This window comes from Oncorhynchus kisutch, linkage group LG30 (genome assembly GCF_002021735.2).
Source record: "Oncorhynchus kisutch isolate 150728-3 linkage group LG30, Okis_V2, whole genome shotgun sequence".
Taxonomy (NCBI): domain Eukaryota; kingdom Metazoa; phylum Chordata; class Actinopteri; order Salmoniformes; family Salmonidae; genus Oncorhynchus; species Oncorhynchus kisutch.
In genome coordinates, this window is record NC_034203.2 from 18,051,262 (window position 1) to 18,072,333 (window position 21,072).

General features: G+C 43.0%; 1 protein-coding gene across 4 annotated transcripts in view; it reads left to right on the forward strand.

Moving 5' to 3' along the window:
- Positions 1–3,174, forward strand: part of LOC109875289 (receptor-type tyrosine-protein phosphatase N2-like) — a 144,708-nt gene extending 141,534 nt beyond the window's left edge. For 3 of the 4 annotated variants that reach the window (XM_031809922.1, XM_031809921.1, XM_031809923.1), the window contains 2 exons: positions 987–1,060; positions 2,358–3,160. In XM_031809922.1, coding sequence (XP_031665782.1) covers positions 987–1,060; positions 2,358–2,429 — 146 coding nt within the window. In that variant the 3' untranslated portion in view covers positions 2,430–3,160. Of the gene's footprint in view, positions 1–986; positions 1,061–2,357 lie in introns of all 4 variants that reach the window. The other variant, XM_020467592.2, reaches the window with a different exon arrangement.
- The last annotated feature ends 17,898 nt before the right edge of the window (positions 3,175–21,072 follow it).

Consider the following 21,072-nt stretch of genomic DNA (forward strand, 5'->3'; position numbering starts at 1 on the left):
ACTGTCATATTGAAAGAGAGAATGGCTTGAACGAGCTTATTATTATTTTTATGTGTCAAAACAAAAAGTTTGCTCTTTTGATACACCGGAATGATTTTCTGAGGAATCTGTGGGAGGGATTGAGGTAGTTAGCTACAGAAAACGAATCAAATCCATTTTCTTTCCATCTATTTTCATCACCACTCCTCATGAATTTAATTGTGTTGTGCTTGTCTCCCTCGCTCTGTTCCTTATTTTTTCCTCTGTGAGGTTTCACGGTAGGCTTTCAGTGCCACACAGGCGATCATGTAGTCTGGCCCCAATTAGTTCAAGACCCAGATAGCCGTCTTCTTTGTGATCACAGCCGTGTTTGGTCGGCAGGGGAGCATGGAGCGGTGCCAACTGGGCACTGGGGCTGGGCCTGCTGCCAGCCTGACTGGGCACTGGTGCTGAGACAGGGAAGGGAGGCAGCCCCGCTTGTCCAGTAGCCAGCACATCTAGCTATTCACCTGGGCGGCAGCTTGCCAGGCAGACAGCCAGACAGGCAGACAGACAGACACTCCCCACCCCTCGCTGCCTGATACTGAGACAGCCTATAGGGCACCTTGTTTAGCTCACAAAGCAACAGGGGGGACAAAGCCTTTATCATAACAAATCCTTATTTTTAGATGTTTATGTTGTTTTTTTAAGAATCGTAGCTAAATCCCTGACTCACTCTGATTCCGGTATCTTACATTTCATGGCTTTACAAATACCTTTGCAAAACATGGTCTTTTTTCCCCCAGACAGTTTTTTTCTCCACTCTCTTTTTTTTCATCCAGACAACAAGAACAATCGGAGCCTTGTTTTGTAGCACTTGTGTGGAGATGGGATGAATGTAATAGTTTTGAATCGCTGCAAGGCGGAGGTTCCAAAGGGAGCGAGTGAAAAAGGAGATTGACAGACGCTGCCTGGATTATCTCCTGGCTTTGAACTCTGTCCAATTTGTTGTTGGTGTTGTGTTGCAGGTGCTAAGGAGATTGATATTGCTGCCACCTTGGAGCACTTGAGGGACCAGCGGCCGGCTATGGTCCAGACAAAGGTACTGTCCTCGCCTCTACTGGGAACTCTAATGGACTCTTTCATTTTTGAGAGGGCGGGAGGGAGGGAGCTTACTATAGAGGCTGGTGCCATTGCGTAGTAAGTTGGTGCACAAATGGATGTTCTTCACAACTGGATTTGGTGCAGGGCTGATGCAATCATTTACAATGTAACACAGTGAGAGCAGAAGTTATCTTGACATCCAATCCCCGCAATACATTTCCTCAAAGAGGATGATGTACCTCAGAGCCTTTGTACATCACCACCAAACCTCATTTAAAATGGTGAGTTGAATACATCGCCCCGGATTACAGTCTAGTAGAACAGACAAAACTAAGAAATGTAGAAACGTTTTGATCCATTTTTTTTACCTGAAAACCTAGCTTTAATAGCTTTAAGAAGTGTCTGCAGTGCAGCTCTGATAATTCGCTTCAGAATGATTGCCTTTGCTTTAGTGTAGTGCTCGGTTTGTCAAAGGTTTATGGTCCTTCCGATATACTTCTACAGTAAGAGAGAGAGAGACTGGCAAGCTCAGTTAGTTGTGTGTCTTGTTTACAGTGGGATGTGTGACACAGGTACACTCTGTGTCCTCAACAAATGTAGAGCTTTATTGTCTGTTTCATAAAGCAGAGCTCTCTCAGAGAGAGAGAGAGAGAGAGAGAGAGAGAGAGAGAGGGAGAGAGAGAGAGAGTGTCAGCTCAAATGGGACCCAAGTTGTTCCACAACACTAAACACAAAGAATGAACAAATATTTATTCTGGTCAGACAATTCACAGTGCATCAACAGCCAGTTTGGAAACAGTAATTATTAGTGTGGAATCACTGAGAATGATTAGATTGGTAGCCTCAGCAGTCATATCGACCATCCTTTATTCAACTATTTATCCACAATGAGTGACTATCATATTTTCGCTATTATGGTGATGAAATCATAATGTTTTATTAGTAGAAGTCTTTGTTTTCTGCAATATATGTCTGATGCAGCACTATTGATTTCAGTAGTTTAGGGTTCTACATCAGTGGTTTAGGTGCTACAGACAGTAAATCTTAGTTGTTTGTTTAGTTAGTAAACGCAAGTCTCACTCCCCCTAGTGGTTGCTTATTGAATCACAGAGAATTACGGACTTTAATAGACCATCTTTCACATGAATCGTTGTCCTGTAGCTCCCCAGGTGTTTAGATTTCTGTAATGTGAGTCTATTTCAAAATAATCTGGAAAGAACATTGGTTTGAACTTTACAGTGACTCTCTTGCTCCCCTTTCTCCCTCTCCCTCTTTGTCTCTCTCTCCACCCGCAGGGGCAGTTTGAGTTTGCATTGACAGCTGTCGCAGAGGAGGTGAACGCCATACTCAAAGCTCTTCCACAGTGAGAGGAGTACCCACTACCGAGCCTCAGCAGCAGCTCTCAACGGGAATCTCTCTCCTTCCCTCTTGTCTCCCATTCCACAACTCCTCCTCTCTACCTCTCCTCCACCTCTCCGTCTTTGTGGATGCCGTGCGAGAAAGTGTGACCTGATCTTAGCTGTGCAATATGGCGCCTTTATTGTTTTGTCTGTGGAGCTTGTTTCCAAACAGACAATTTAGTGCATTGAGAATTTGACTGATTGAAAAACAGTTTTATCTGTTAAATGATTGGAATATATTAATCACAGAAATCTTGTTTTTAGATTTCTATGTATGTGTGTGTAAATGATTATATTGGTCATCACATCTGAATCATAGGACATATTTAAGTTTGATGTCTTTTTTTCACTTTGGTCCCGTGTACTGAACCATACCATGTAATGTAGATCAGAAGGAAAACTGCTCAGTTAGGTCAAGTGAATACTGATAACAATTCTAGTTACCATAGTGATAATGATACCAAGCAATATGTGTTTCCTCAGATTGTTGAGCCCTGGCAAATAAGTGTAAGTTGTGGACAACGATTGTGAGTAAACCAAATGTAGTTACGCTGATGCCTGCCTCAAGTAAAGCAGTTGTATGAATTGGTGTGTGTACTGTATGATATTGTCCTTTTGTAAATTAAGCAGTGCTTCTAGATGAACTTATACATGCAGCAACAATGGCTTAAGTGTGATTATAAACTTGGTGGTTCACACCCTTGTGTGTATATATATATATTTTTTTTTTGCCAGGTAAGATGACTGAGAACACATTTGCAGCAATGACCTGGGGAATAGTTACAGGGGAGAAATGAGCCAATTGTAAGCTGGGGATGATTATGTGATAGTGTGAGGGACAGCTTGGGAATTTAGCCAGGACACCGGGGTTAACACCCCTACTCTTACAATAAGTGCCATGGGATCTTTAATGACCTCAGAGAGTCAGGACACCCATTTAACATCCCATCCAAAAGACAGCACCCTACACAGGGCAATGTCCCCAATCACTACCCTGGGGAATTGGATTGGGATATGTTTTTAGACCTGAGGAAAGAGTGCCTCCTACTGGCCCTCCAACACCACTTCCAGCAGCATCTGGTCTCCCATCCAGGGACTGACTAGGACCAACCCTGCATAGCTTCAGAAGCGGGATGCAGGGTGGTATGCTCCTGGCTTTAAATCAGACAGTATACCATGGGTATCACAAAACATTTATTTTTACTGTTCTAATTACATCGGTAACCAGTTAATAATAGCAAATCAAATCAAATGTTATTTGTCACATACACATGGTTAGCAGATGTTAATGCGAGAGTAGCGAAATGCTTGTGCTTCTAGTTCCGACAATGCAGTAATAACCAACAAGTAATCTAGCTAACAATTCCAAAACTACTACCTTATAGACACAAGTGTAAGGGGATAAAGAATATGTACATAAAGATATATGAGTGAGTGATGGTACAGAGCGGCATAGGCAAGATACAGTAGATGGTATTGAGTGCAGTATATACATATGAGATGAGTATGTAAACAAAGTGGCATAGTTAAAGTGGCTAGTGATACATGTATTACATAAAGATGCAGTAGATGATATAGAGTACAGTATATACATATGAGATGAATAATGTAGGGTATGTAAACATTATATTAGGTAGCATTGTTTAAAGTGGCTAGCAATAAGGCACCTTGGGGGTTTGTGGTATATGGCCAGTATACCACGGCTAAGGGCTCTGTCCCAGCACTCCGCATTGCGTCGTGCATAAGAACAGCCCTTAGCCGTGGAATACTGGCCATATACCACAAACCCCCAAGGTGCCTTATTGCTATTATAAACTGCCACGGGATGTCCCTGTGTCTTATTAACAGCTGAGTCCATATCTGATTCCCTAATGGTACCCTATTCCTTATATAGTGCACTACTTTTGACCAGGGCTCTATGTAGGGAATAGGGTGCCATTGGGGCCGTAGACATGGCAGGTTCATCTGCACTACAGGAGTACTGTCAGCTCTACCCCAACACTTAGTGCTTTGACAAGACTCATACCATTTAAATCACAAAATCTTATGTCAATCTCCATGTATGTTGTGTCCATTGGATTGCATTCTGTTTTGTACATCCAATATGTTCTGAATTGCAAATGATATGACCTGGAAATGATATGTCCAGGAAATGATATGACCAGGCATTGGTAGCATACACTACCAATGCCTGGCTATTTCAAACTATTATTCACCAGTAGTGTGTACAGTATTTCCTTCAGCCTCAAAGTATATCCTAGTGAAGCCCTGGTCACATATTTTGCTTAGCAGATATTACTTCACTCATGTTCGACGAAAGATATAATTGTACATGATGCATCCCATCATTTCATGTCACCATGAAGACAGCCAGAGAGATGACTGTTTACTTTGACAAGCCAAGGATATATAAGCATGCCATTTGAGCCATTCGGTTCTGAACAATAGTAATAGTGGCAGTACAGAGGAGGAATAGTGGAATGTTATTACATTTGGGCATAAACTCCTTTTGCCTATCACAGTTGTGTGTTCCAAATGGCACCCGATTTCCTTTATTGTACACTTCCTTTGACAAGAGCCCTATTAGACCTGGTTGAAAGTAGTGCACTATAAAGGGAATAGGGTACCATTTGAAACTCATCCAGAGTTAAAAAGTGGGCCATGTTAATGCTGTGTCCTATACTGCAAAAACCTTTTATCTTTCAACTAATTTATTCTTTCAACTTTCAACTCATCTTTCAACTCTGAACCTTAGCATCGTATTGTGAGGTCTCTTGCCTACTCAGACAATGCAAAAATAAATATGTACGGTACAGCTCAGCATTCAACACCACAGTACCCTCCAAGCTCATCATTAAGCTTGAGACCCTGGGTCTCAACCCCGCCCTGTGCAATTGGGTCCTGGACTTTCTGACGGGCCGCCCCCAGGTGGTGAAGGTAGGAAACAACATCTCCACTTCGCTAATCCTCAAGACTAGGGCCCCACAAGGGTGCTTGCTCAGCCCCCTCCTGTACTCCCTGTTCACCCATGACTGCGTGGTCATGGACGCCTCCAACTCAATTATCAAGTTTGCAGACGACACAACAGTAATGGGCTTGATTACCAACACGACGAGACAGCCTACAGGGAGGAGGTGAGGGCACTCAGGGTGTGGTGTCAGGAAAACAACCTCTCACTCAACATCAACAAAACAAAGGAGATGATTGTGGACTTCAGGAAACAGCAGTGGGAGCATCCCCCTATCCACATCAACGGGACTATTGTAGCTGGAAATGGCAGATTTGTTATGGAATATCTACATAGGCGTACTGAGGACCATTATCAGCAACCGACACTCAGCCGTTTCCAGCTACAATAGTCATTTACAACATTAACAATGTCTACACTGTATTTCTGGTCAATTTGATGTTATTTTAATGGACACATTTTTTTGCTTTTCTGTCAAAAACAAGGACATTTCTAAGTGACCCCAAACTTTTGAACGATAGTTTACATATTCTTATTTCATCCCTTTACTTAGATTTGTGTGTATAAGATAGTTGTTGGGAATTGTTAGATTACTTGTTAGATATTACTGCACTGTCGGAACTAGAAGCACAAGCATTTCGCTGCACTCGCATTAACATCTGCTTACCATGTGTATGTGACCAATAAAATGTGATGTGATTTGATTTGTGAGCAACAGCAGCACAGTATGAGCAGGAAAGACCAACACTAACAAAGCATTGGTCACTGTGGAGTAAGCTCCAAGTCACATCAGCCTGACAGTTAGCTTGGCCTCCTCCCCTTACCCTGCCAATCTCACCTCATTGTCAGCCAGAGTGTCTGTGATTGGCTGGGTGCTTGGTGGTGATTCATGTGGCTTGGCAGCTTCATGCTACTTCAGACTGTAGATTATGCTGTCAACACTTCCTACCAACCACACAGTAACAGGATGGAATGCTGACTGACTCATGTCGTATAGCCCCGCACGCACGCGCACACACACACACACACACACACACACTGGAGAGAAGGAAGTCACCATAAGAAATATCAGTGATCATGAAAAAATATATCAACAAGCCTTATAGATGGAATCTATTCTGCTTTACATAGTAAAACATGTGACTTTAAAAAGATCCACAGGTGGTTTGGTAGGATTGCAAACACACAAAAAGAACTGCTCTAACTGCTCTTTAGCCCAATCATCATGGTAAACGCTGCATATGTCGGCTTAGTCAGAAATGACCTTTACATTTCTACCGCTTCAGCAATACAGATAGAATAGAGCCCATAGTTTCTCTCAAGTCATCGATTAGTTGTTTATGCTTTCAATGTCTTAGCCAGCTACAATACAGTATGTACCAAGCTCAGTATGTACTAAGCTCGGTATGTACCAACCTCGGTATGTACCAAGCTCGGTATGTACCAACCTCGGTATGTACCAAGCTCAGTATGTACCGAGCTCGGTATGTACCAAGTCCAGTATGTACCAAGCGCGGTATATACCAAGCTTGATATGTACCACACTCAGTATGTACCGATAGTGGTATGTACCCAACCTGGTATGTACAAATATTGATATGTACCACGCGCAGTATGTACTGAGCTCCATATGTACCAATCACAGTATGTACCATGCTACTTATGTACCAAACTCTGTATGTACCAATCACCGTATGTACCGAGCTCAGGATGTACCAAGCTCAGTATGTACCAAGCTCAGTATGTACCAAGCTCCGTCAATAAGCTCTTGTTTTGCCTGGATAAGCACACTAAATAAACAGTGAAACACTATCTGGGTCCTAACCTTGCTCCTTAGGTCCCTCTAAGAAGTGAAACAGAGCTAATAAAAATTACCAGCCACCTATTACCACCAAAATAAAGGAAATATATTATATTCTACCCTCTACAAACAAGGCACCTTTTCAGGACCATGGTCAGCTCTCTTCCCAGCATGTGTTCCACTACTGTATGTTATGTTAAATAAATGTAATTAAATGTAGGGGGGTCCAACAGGTTTGTCTCACTGGAATACTTGGAACAGGCCCTTCTTAAAAGCCTATCTCTTTACAGAAACACCAAGATTTGTCATATGACAGCTAGCTAGCTACAGGTGGTGGTGCCACATTGTTGACCCTGAAAATTGCCGCTCCCCCTTTTAGTGATGTCATGCCAATACTGTGAATACTTGAATAGAATAGAATAAAACTTTATTGTCCATCGAGGATGGACATGTTTCTTTGGCATCACCTTCCATTAAAAGGATCACATACACATACATTCTCACATCATCACATTTAAACCAGTCAGTCCATCATGTTGCAAACACTAAAAACATAGAAGACATTGATACATTCACTCAAAAACGACCGCTGTCCCAGCTGCACTGGATAGATAAGTACATATAGTGATACAATTTACTTTGCGTTCAGTAGTTCAACAGCACAATGAATTAATTCATGTTTGCACACGTTCTTCTTGGCCATGGGCATTCTGAAGCGCCGGCCAGAGGGAAGCCTCTCCAACTGAGGGTGTAGATGGTGGCAGGGGTCACCAATGACAGCCAGTGTCTTCTTTTTGGTTGCCTTGTGGAACAGAATGCTCAAATGTGCCTGTGGTCGACCAATTACTTTGCTGGCTGTGTTTACTATTCTGGCCAGTTTGCTTTTGCTCCTCACGCTCAGATGACCATACCAGACTGTCATATTGAATGTGAGGATGCTCTCCATCAAGCTGCTGTATATCGTCTCCAGAACATCCTGGCTGACCTTCAATTTCCTCATTAAAAACAGGCGTTGGATTGCTTAAAAGAAAATACAGTCTGAATTCTCTGTAAAACTCAGCTTGTTATCAATTTGTGTCCCTAGGTATTTAAAACACTCAACCACCTCCACTGGTTGGTCGTCCAGAGAGACTGGTTGGGACATTGGCAAGTTGTTGACATTGAGGATCAGCTCCTTTGTCTTTTCCACATTGATGTGGAAGGCCACTTGACCGACACCATTCTTGAAGGTTGTTGGGCTGTTTAAAATAGCTGTCCCCATCTGATGTAGCATCTTTAAAAAAAGAGTCCTACCAGAGCCATTGTTCAAAGTCAACCTGTTTATATCCCTGTCTGACCATGTGAATGATGGGAGATTCCACACACAGCGACCACGGGCTTGTTTCGCTATAGTGTAATGCAAAAAAACAGTTGTAGTTTTCTATTGGTCTGAGAGCCTCAGGTGGGTTAAAGCTTCAGGGTCATTCAGGGTTGTTTTGAGGTGTTGAGTCTAATCTCTGAATGCTGCTGGCTGTGGTGGTCTTCAGAGAGGTCATTTGAATAAGACCTCCATGGGATATTTGAATGACTGTTGCTCCAACTGTCAACATCTGGGAGATTGTCCCAAATGACACTATCCCCTAGTACTTCTGATCAGGGCTCTGGTCAATAGTATTGCACTATATAGGGGATAAAGTGCCATTTTGAACGTACTAAAAGACTCCGCATCACTTCAATCACTAAGAAAATATTTTCTCATTACATCCAATCCAATTTGAGGATTAATAGGTGTCGCTGTGACTCTGGCATTTCACTTTGTTTAATCTCGCCCCCCCCCCCCTCCCTCCATGTGTTCATCCTGGACACTTCTGGCATTTAGTTGATCATTTTCATCGGTGTCATACGTGTGGTGACCCCAATATTGCATGCTGTCACTCATCATTAGGCCGGTTATCAGCACCCCTCCAATCGCCGCACTCGGGGGGAATTTAACCATTTGCATACAAAAATTGCTTTCCTTTTGCATGGCATGAAAAGACTGCTTTGCATAATTACAAATGATACGGGGATCTCAGACAAACCGTGTACTGGGGAATCAGGATGAAAAATATGACTATAATAGAATAGCTACACTACAAGGCATGATGACACCCAGTGGGGGAACATGCCGTGTGTTGAATGAGGAGAGGTCGTTAAGAAATTCCTCAGATGTTATTTAGGTCTGTAAGTACTTTACATTCTGTTGGTAATCAGCGTGTTATCTGACATTAGAATGAGTGGAATGTCAGAACATTGAGCTCCATGCATGGGAGTTCTTTTAGAATGATTCTTAGTTCTTTTAGAATGATTCTTAGTTCTTTTAGAATGATTCTTAGTTCTTTTAGAATGATTCTTAGTTCTTTTAGAATGATTCTTAGTTCTTTTAGAATGATTCTTAGTTCTTTTAGAATGATTCTTAGTTCTTTTAGAATGATTCTTAGTTCTTTTAGAATGCATGGGAGTTATTTAGTACAATTTTAGAGGGGACTCTTTTATCCTTTCTTTGGCTAAAAACAAAATGTTAGAGCTGGGGTCAAGTTGTTTTCCTGTCAAAACGGCATCTATAGTAGAAAGTATTATTTTAAAGAGGAAAGGAGAAAGGACATCAAATGCTCATATTGAAGGAACAAAGCTTGAATGGTGTTTTGTTTCTGGATCTAAATGAATTTGGACCGATAATTAAAAGCTTAAATAATCATTTGAAAGAATGGCATAAGCCAAATATATCTTAGTGATACCACTACCCAGAGTGATTGCCCATTGAAAGGTGACCTGTGTGTGTGTACATGCATGTTTATGTTCAAGGATAGAGACAAGGCTGGTGAAGCGCCTGGACTGTTCTTCAGGTCTGGAGAAGCTTCATGCCTCACAGTCATAAACTATTCTGTGTATAGTGCACTACTATAACCAGGCCCCCGTAATGTACTATGTAGGGAATAGGGTGCCATTTGGAAGGCAACCCTAGTGATCAGCCTGGAGTCTTGAACAGCCAGCCAGATCCACCATTCAGAATGGAGTACCCTCCTCCATCCCAAAGGGCCAGGGCTCACCCCTGCTGCCAGCACAAACTCAACACTTAGCTGAGGAGTCAACAGGACACAAGGACATTGAGGGATTTCTTTTTTATTCTGTGGTATCCGGATATCTAATGGAACCCTAACCCTATAACCTTAATCCTGGCCATAACTATAACCCTCCGGTGGAGATGGAGGCTATGGAAACATATGTCTCCGAATCCCTGCAATGGGGGTCTGTGCCCGTGTATTGACTATCAGGTCTGAATCAGATGTGTATTGACTATCAGGTCTGAATCAGATGTGTATTGACTATCAGGTCTGAATCAGATGTGTATTGACTATCAGGTCTGAATCAGATCACAGTGGGGTATAGTTACCCGCTACCGGTCATAACTACAGCAATAGTCAATGCACTGGGCGCGCTTCTTCACCAAAATAGATCTCAGGGGCGAGTGGAAGACGGCTTTCAGTACCACCTCTGGGCACTATGAGTACCTCGTCATCCTGTACGGGTTGATGAATGCGCTCTCAGTCTTTCAAGCCTTTGTAGACTAGATTTTCAGGGACCTGCACCGGCAGGGCGTAGTGGTGTATATTGATGACATTTTGATATACTCCGCTACACGCGCTGTGCATGTGTCCCTGGTGCGCAGAGTGCTTGGTCGCCTGTTAGAGCAAGACCAAGGCTGAGAAATGCCTGTTTTTGCAACAATCCGTCTCCTTCCAAGGGTAACGCATTTCCACATCAGGGGTGGAGATGGAGAGTGACCGCATTGCAGCCATGTGTAATTGGGCGAATCCCACCACGGTAAAGGAGGTGCAGCGGTTCTTAAGGTTTGCCAACTACTACCGGAGGATTATCCAGGGTTTTGGTCAGGTGGCAGCTCCCATTACCTCACTGCTGAAGGGGGGCCCGGTGTGCTTGCAGTGGTCGGCTGAGGCGGACAGGGCTTTTAGTCACCTGAGGGCTCTGTTTACCTCGGCTACCGTGCTGGCCCATCCGGATCCCCCTTTGGCGTTAATAGTGGAGGTGGACGTGTCCAAGGCTGGGATAGGAGCTGTGCTCTCTCAGCGCTCGGGTACGCCACCGAAGCTCCGCCCCTGTGCCTTCTTCTCGAAGAAGCTCAGCCCGTCGGAGCGAAACTATGACGTGGGGGACCGGGACCTGTTGGCTGTCGTCAAGGCCTTGAAGGCGTGGCGACATTGGCTTGAGGGGGCTAAACACCCTTTTCTCATCTGGACTGACCACCGTAATCTGGAATACATCCGGGCGACGAGGAGACTGAACTCTCGCCAGGCGAGGTGGGCCATGTTTTTCATCCGTTTTGTATTTACCCTTTCATACAGACCAGGCTCTCAGAACGCTAAGGCAAACGCATTGTCCCGGCTGTATGATACAGAGGAGCGGCCCATGGATCCCACTCCCATTCTCCCGGCCTCTTGCCTGGTGGCACCGGTAGTGTGGGAGCTGGACGCGGACATTGAGCAGGTGTTGCGTACAGAGTCCGCTCCCCTTCAATGTCCGGCTGGGCGTCCACACGTTCCGTCTGCTGTCCGCGACCGGCTAATCTATTGGACCTATACGTCACCCTCCTCTGGTCATCCTGGTATCAGTCGGACGGTGCGCTGTCTTAGTGAGAAGTACCCGTGGCCCACTTTAGCTAAGGACATGAGGGTTTATGTTACCTCCTGCTCGGTGTGCGCCCAGTGCAAGGCTCCTAGACACCTGGCCAGAGGTAAGTTACAACCCTTACCCGTTCCACAACTGCCATGGTCGCACCTGTCAGTGGATTTCCTGACTGATCTTCCTCCTTCACAGGGAAACACCACTATCCTGGTCTTTGTGGATCGTTTCTCTAAGTCCTGCCGCCTACAGACTGCGGAGGCCTTGTTTGCACACGTCTTCCGGCACTACGGGGTGCCTGAGGATATAGTGTCTGATCGAGGTCCCCAGTTCACTTCAAGGGTCTGGAAGTTGTTCATGGAACGTCTGGGGATCTCGGTTATCCTTCCCTCAGGTTTTCACCCCAAGAGTAGCGGGCAGGTGGAGAGAGTAAACCAGGATGTGGGTAGGTTTCTGAGGTCTTATTGCCAGGACCGGCCAGGGGAGTGGACAGCATTCGTGCCCTGGGCAGAGATGGCCCAGAACTCGCTCCGCCACTCCTCCACAAACCTCAACCCCTTACAGTGTGTATTGGGGTATCGGCCGGTTCTGGCTCCTTGGCATCAGAGTCAGACCGAGGCTCCTGCGGTGGACGACTGGTTCCGGCGCGGGGAGCAGACATGGGACGCTGTCCATCTTCTGCTCACCGTTCCGCTAGACAGTGGGCGCAGACCGTCACTGCAATGAGGCCCCGGTGTTCGCACCAGGGGATCGGGTCAGGCTCTCGACCCGAAACCAGCACCTTCGCCTGCCCTGCCGGAAGCTGGGTCCGCGGTTTGTGGGGCCATTTAAAGTCCTGAGAAGAGTGAGCGAGGTAGGTTATAGGTTACAACTTCCCCCAAATTACCGTATTAACCCCTCGTTCCATGTGTCTCTCCTCAGGCCGGTGGTGGCTGGCCCACTCCAGGAGTCTGAGGTGTGGGAGGTTCCTCTGCCCCCTCTGGACATTGAGGGGGCCCCGGCGTACTCTCTTCGTTCCATACTGGATTCGAGACGTCGGGCGAGGGGCCTTCAATACCTCATGGACTGGGTGGGGTATGGTCCGGAGGAGAGATGCTGGGTTCCGGTGGAGGACGTGTTGGATCCTTTTATGCTGCGAGATTTCCACCGTCTCGATCCGGATCGCCCTGCGTCTCGCCCTCCGGGTCGTCCCCAAGGTCGGCTGGAGCCGCGCGTCAAGGGAGGGGGGGAGTACTGTCACGACTTCCGCCGAAGTCGGTCCCTCTCCTTGTTCGGCGGTCGATGTCACCGACCTTCTAGCCATCATTGATCCATTTTTCATTTTCCATTGGTTTTGTCTTGTCTTCCTTCACACCTGGTTCCAATCCCATCAATTACATGTGTATTTAACCCTCTGTTTCCCCTCATGTCCTTGTCGGAGATTGTTTGTTGTATGTAGGTGTTTATTGTTATTCTGGTGGGCGACGGGTTTTGCACCCTCTATTTGTTATTTTGTATACTTTGGTTTTCAGTGGTTTTGATGTTTATTAAACAGCTCAGTTTTTACCAAGTTCATTCTCCTGCGCCTGACTTCCCTGCCACCAGCACGCACCACATTACATTTGAAAATATATATAATAATTTGTACAAGCAACACGACTCTATTATTATGGTGGGAGATTATAATGCGGTTTTAAATACATCTATGGACCGTAAAGGAAATCACACTACAAACTATCACCCTCACGCAGTTAAGGAAATCACGAATGTCATGGATATATTGGATATATGGAGGCTTAAATATCCTGACCTAGTGAGATACACATGGCGGAGGCTCAATCAAGCTAGTCGCCTTGACTACTTTCTTATGTCATTCTCTCTGGCACCAAAAGTTTAAAAAGTGTTGATAGGGGACAGAATGCAGTCGGACCATCAAATAATTGGCATATATGACTCTTACAGAATTTCCACATAGTCAACGATATTGGAAAATTTCATCAAAGCCTATTGGATGATAACTTGTTTTTATGTTGGACAGAATCAGCCATGCAATTTAGTACTCATCTCTAAAACAAAAGACATTTAGGTCAAAAGAGTCCATGTTAACAAAGGAAATGGAAGGACTAACAGTACAGTTAGATAGCAATTAAAACTGTACCATAGTGGAACATAACAAGTTAGAGGAAAAACAAAAAGAAATGGAGGAACTTATTCAAAACAATATCAAGTGTAATATATTATAAAAATATAGCGAACTGGATAGAATATTGGGGAAAATGCACCAAATTATCTTTTAATCTTCAACGTAGAAATACTACCAAAAACAATTGACTGAAACTTGTTACAAATGATGGAGTCCCCGATGACTCACCAAACCATATTTAGAAAGAGGAAGTAAAGTACTTCATATGTTTTTGCTTCAGTCTTCTCCATCTCCACTAACCGAAGCTAATTGTATGGATTTTTTTTCTATTAATAATGTAAAATGAACCGCCATACAGAAAGACTCATGTGTAGGTGAAATTACAGAGGAGGAAGTTCTTGATGCAATTAAAGCCTTTAAGTCCAGGAAGACTCCAGAGCTGGATGGCATACCAGTGGAAGTATACCAAACCAGTTTTGATATACTCTTAACCACTCCTATATAAATGTTAGATTATGAGACACTCAATAAGGTGGTCTGATTTCATTATTATTGAAACAGGATCCAAGTGGTAAATATAAAGATCCAGTCCATTTTAAACATCGGAGGCCTCTTACACGCCAGTGTTGTGATGCAAAAATGCTAGAATTTAAAATAAAAACGTATTGTCAGATATTATTTATCATAATCAGAGAGGTTTTTTTTTTTACATGGACGATACATTGGAGATAATATAAGACAAGTTCTGAAAACAATGGAACACTATGAAACATCTGGGATAGTATTCATAGCTGACTTTGAAAAGGCTTTTGATATAGTACGACTGGAGTTTATATATAAATGCCTGGAATATTTCAATTTAGGAGAATCTCTTATAAAATGGGTTAAAGTTATGTATAGTAACCCTAGGTGTAAAATAGTAAATAATGGCTACTTCTCAGAAAGTTTTAAACTGTCAAGAGGAGTAATACAAGGTTCTCCACTATCGGGAATATCTATTTATTATTGCTATCGAAATGTTAGCTGTTAAAATCAAATCCAACAATGATGTCAAGTGGTTAAAAATCTAGGGCTTAAAAATAAAGGTGTCATTGTACGCTGATGATTCATGTTTTCTTTTAAATCCACAATTTGAATCCCTCCACAGCATTATAGAGGATCTAGATATTTTTCAGAACCTCTCTGGATAAAAACAAAATTATGATAAGTGTACTATATTTAAAGCAATAAGGCACTAGGGGGTGTGGTATATGGCCAGAGTGTGTAAAATTGTCATCAAGGCAAAGGGTAGCTACTTTGAAGAATCTCAAATATTTTTGGTTACTACATGATTCCATATGTGTTAATTCATAGTTTTTAAATCTTTACTATTATTCTACAATGTAGAAAATAGTAAAAATAAACAAAAACCCTCGAATGAGTAGGTGTGTCCAAACTTTTGACTGTTACTGTATATACTGTATATATATATATTCTAATATATGGGGGATTGGAAATTATGCAGACAATTACATTGATGGAAGCTACACTCTATCTGCAATATTAAAGCTTATCTAACCCCTAAAAAAAAAATTACAATAAGAAGATTTCCCTTCACTGGAACTAAGGGGCCTAGCCCGAACCATGAAAAACAACCCCAGACCAGTATCCTTCCTCCACAAAACTTTACAGTTGGCACTATGCATCAGGCAGGTAGCGTTCCCCTGTCATCCGCCAAACCCAGATTCATCGTCGGCCTGCCAGATTGTGAAGCATGTTTCATTACTCCAGAGAACGTGTTTCCACTGCTCCAGAGTCCAATGGTGACAAGCTTTACACCAATCCAGCCGATGCTTGCCATTGCGCATGGTGATCTTAGGCTTGTGTGCGGCTGCTCGGCCATGGAAACCCATTTCAGGAAGCTCCCGAAGAACAGTTATTGTGCTGACGTTACTTCCAGAGGCAGTTTGGAACTTGGTAGTGAGTATTGCAACCGAGACCAGACTATTTTTACGCACTACACACTTCAGCACTCGATGGTCTCATTCTCTGAGCTTGTGTGAGCTACCACTTCCCGGCTCCTAGACGTTTCTACTTCACAATAACATCACTTACAGTTGACCGGGGCAGCTCTAGCAGGGCAGAAATTTGATGAACTGACATGTTGGAAAGGTGCCAACCTATGACGGTGCCGTGTTGAAAGTCACTGAGCTCTTCAGTAAGACCATTCTTCTGCCAATGTTTCTCTATGGAGATTTCATAGCTGTGTGCTCGATTTTATACACCTGTCAGTAACGGGTATGGCTGAAATAGCCGAATCCACTAATTTGAAGGGGTGTCCACATAATTTTGTATATATAGTGAATGTTCATCACTCAGACTTATGCAATGATTAAATGTATGCAGTGATAAATACATTATAGCGGCTCAGGCTGTTACTGCTGACCTAATGTTAATCAGTCTTTATCAGAACAGTATAGATTATCATACTATTAAATAAGAACACTCAGGACCTTCCTTTGGGCGCTAATGATGATGTGAAATGTATTACACGATAAGACAGAGGTTAAAATAACTAACTCATAAATTAGGGTCAAACCAGATATGACAACTCCTTTATTAATTATCAATGTTCTTTATTATTGGTAAGTTATTGGTAAGTCTCCACTGCAATTCAACAGTAACTCTGAAATTGATTGCATTTAAATAGAATGTAGGGTAGCAGTCAGTGTCATAACATATTATAAGTGTATTATAACATTTTAAAATGGTAGTTATTTAGAAGACGCTCTTATCCAGAGCGGCTTACAGGAGCAATTAGGCTTAAGTGCCTTGCTCAAGGGCACATCGATAGATTTCTCACCTAGTCAGCTTGGGGACTTGAACCAGCGACCTTTCGGCTACTCACCCAACACTCTTAACCACTAAGCTACCTGCTGCCCAGCAGGCATTGCAAAGCATGGTATAAACCATTATATGTATGTATGTACCTTATAGAAAATGTTGCCAAATGTAGACATGGGTTTTATAAGGCAAACGGCAGCTACTGCCACATTGACCATCAGGTAGTATCTGTTAATGAGCCTTCATTCTCCACACTGCTCTCAACGGCCTCTTCCTGTTAGTGAGATAATGCCTGTTGTATTGTGGTGCCAGTGTTTTGTCCCTCATCTAAAAGTAATCTGTAATCTGGGAAGGGAGAGGGTGAGAGGTGTTGGGGGGTGTTGTTCCGAGCCGTCATCCATGCCTCCTGGAGACAAAATAACAGATATTGACCTCTGACCTGTGTTTGCATGAGAATTGATATCAATATTCTAGAGTCCCGGCAGTGGCAACTGGCTTTACATAATGGCCGGCTCCCGAATTCCAAACTCCTGATTCCTTTAATGAACCCAGAATAAAGTATGTGTATGGGGAAAGCAGAGCGGAGGGAGAGAAGGGAAGGAGGGAGGATTGAGCTCATCTGCATTTCAGATGAGGCCTCTATGAGAAAATCAACCATCCATAATTCATTACATGTTTCCTACAGAGCCTAGCGACAGCGGAGATCCTAGCAACAGAATCCTAGCAACAGCAACAACCATCCCCCCTCACCCTCAGCCTATCAAGAACCTGCATGTCTGATCCAATTTAGCCAATGGAGAGAGGGAAGGAAGTGAGAGAGGAAATGATGTGTTTCCTCTCTCTCTTCCAGCTGTGTGAACATACCACTGAGCCACGACAACCGTCGTGATGAAGACCATTTCGGTCAAAACATGATTTCCTCGTCATTATATCATATGCTTAGATTGAAGGTCTCCCAAACAAAACGGTCCCACGGGAATCCTACAGCAAAGCATGTCCAACAGGAATATCAAAAAATCCCAGAGGTTCTACTCCTGCAGGATCTTTAAAATTCCTTCTGGATAGTGCAAATTCCTACAGTAGGCCTGTAGGAGCATCGGGAAAAACCTCAGACAGGTATCAACTTCAGTCCACAGTTGGGTCACAATCAGTCCACGGGCATTCTATGGTAAGACGGGGAAAAGCTGGTCTTTAACTTGAACTTCTTTGACTGAATCCAATATGTCTTTGCATCTGACAGACACAACAGCTTCTTTCTATTTCCTGGCCTGAGGTGGGTATTATCTAGAGAGTCATTCATTGGCTTGATCTAAGAATGAAAAGGGGAGGTTTAGCCTACCTGCTCTTTCAAAAGCCAACACTGCTCAATCACGCCTTCATTCTCTACCAGGCAATCTACCACAGACGCTTTCATCTCAGATTGTTTCTATCAAAATACAAGTGTTGTTGTTTGTAATGCAATTTACAGGGCATGTCTAGCATATATAACAGGGTTTGTCCATTTTAGTCTGTGCTGTCCATCCAGGCTACTGACAATGTGGCATTACTTAGCGTCCTTCATACATATAGTATTCATTTAGAAGTCCAAAAACAGATGTACCAATCCCGGATTGCACCTTTAAGAGATGTAGCTTCTATCTACAGGAAGTTCTCTCTCTTTATGAAGAAATTTAAAAAATAAAGATATTTTCTTTGAAAGTGACATTGAACTTCATCAAATCTCATCACCACCTCCCTCCCCTTGCTTTTTGAAAATGTGTGAGTATAGAGGATTCAGTGAGTGTGTAACTGAAACAATTCTAGATGTGACAGTGTGTGGGTAGAGACTCCATTGAAGTGCTAGCGAGGCCTGTGTGACGACAGGGTGACACATAGCTCATTTGGATCAAGATCATAAAACTGCAGGTCCCCTGACAGGTGGTGGTCTCCCAATTTGCGCTTAGAAATAAGAGCACTGCACTCACTCATATACAGACATAGGATCACCCCAAATGACACCCTATTCCCCACATAGTGTACTACTTTTGACCAGAACCCTATGCATTACATAGGAAATAGGGTGCCAGTTGGGACCTTGATATATAGTTCTAAATGAGGGAGAATTAATCATCATCTCCAGATTAAATTAATATGATAGGGTCTCGCTGTTGACATCTATGCAATTAGCAAGGATCACAATTTGGAGCCCTATAGATATTCAATATTTAAAACTTTCACAAATGTGCTAAAAATCAGAATTGCAAATTATGTTGAAATCATTTTCCATGGGCCAACAATAGTCACCTTTCTATTTAAAAAGTTAATGACTTAATGACTGTTGCCTGAATGTGCTAGTCTGGCGAGAAACCCCCCTTCAGAATGGTATGGCATGGAAGAACCAATAGCAGTATGGATTGGGTATAACCAGCCATGCAATAAACTGTCCTAGCATATAATAGATATGTATTTTCCTATTACTTCTGTTCATGTATCTGTGTGATTCTTCACATGCAGAGAGCTGCCATGGAACCTTGCCTACTGCCATATGGTGCACAGTCTTTGCCATAGCTTTGGGGATTCACACCTCAGTCTGTGCTCTGCTTCTATTAACAATTCAGCAATAGATGCTGTGGTCGCACTTCAGGACATCCCAATTCTCTCTCTCTCTCTCACTCCTCAGGATTGTTTTGCTCCATGACTGCTCATATTAAAGAGATCGAATGGGATCTTAAGGACTTACACATTTGTAAAATATTGTACGAATTGGAATTCATAGAATATCATAAGAATTGGATGGCGTGAACTCTACTTTCAATACTACTATCTGAAATTATACAAAACCTTTATTAGGCATCTTTAATCAGTAGCTTCCTGCCACTGTCTGACAGTTTGTATCGAGTTGGCTCCAGTCCAGATAAGCCTGAGACAAGGGCCTGCCGTGAATCAGCATATTGGCAAATGGAACTGCCGTAATTTAGTCCTGAGGGGATGAAAGCTGCTAAGTAATAATCTCTCACATCCACCACTTGCTTTATTTGCATGTGCAAAACACAATTTTACATGATTTAAACAGACAACAAATGAGCTAAACATGGCAGTTGGTAGCAGGTACCTACATATATCAAAGGATTGGGAATCTCCATGACCGCAACTTCAAACAACTGATAGCAACAACAACACAATCTGGCCCAGGAATATTTTTTAAACAAGATGAAAAAAGTGTTGGATCTTCTGCACATGCGACAAGAACGCAACATTGGTTTTCACTGCCACACAGACAATACACAACTTTACATTTCTGTGTCACCAGAGGATTTTAGCTCCATGGTTAAATTATTAGACTGTATTAGTGATTTAAACACTTGGATGGCTCACAACTTCCTCCAGCTAAATCAAGACAAGACCAAGGGACTTATTTTTGGATCCAAAGCACAGAGAGAGATTCTGGCCGCACATTTTAATTAATGGGCATTAAAGATAAAACACCAGGTAAAAAACCTAGGTGTTATTTTAGATTCTGTACTCAATTTTGAATCACACATTAGGAATGTGACCAAAATAGCTTTTTACCACCTGAGGAACATTGCCATGGTGCGGCCGTTTCTCTCAGGCTGATACAGAGCGACTCTTCCATGCTTTTATTACAAGCAGGCTTGACTACTGTAATGCTCTTGTAACAGGGTTATATTGGTGAGTCCCCTTGCCACTTTATTGTTAAGCCAATGGGGTTTTGGTATGAGTTTGTCTTGCCTTCACCTACTCAACATGTCATCTTATTGGCTGGTTTGCGTAGCATGCTTACGAGGGGGGATGTTCCAGTTAGAATCTTCCCAGTGAACAAGCACCAAACCAGCGGTAAATTGTTGGTTGCAAAGCACTGTACATCAAAAGTGATTTTTATACTCTCAAGTGATGATTTAAATGTACAATTTATATCAAATTTTTTGTAAATGTTATTCGAACATCAACACATAAGATGCAGCGGTTTTTGGAGAATATTTGTTGTGCATTTTGTTGTAGAGAATTCCCGCCAGTACTAGCTAGCAACTTACTATGTCTGGGGGGGGGTTCATATATTTTGTACAGTGCGTGAATGCAGAGTTGGATGGTGAGATGTGCATTGCATGACGTGCAATTTTGTGCCATTCCTATCAGGTACATTGTTAAAGATATTATATTGTATATTGTTATTGTATTATTTTGGTAACTAGCCCAGTGAACAAGCACCAAACCAGCGTGCGTGAGTGCAGAGTTGGAT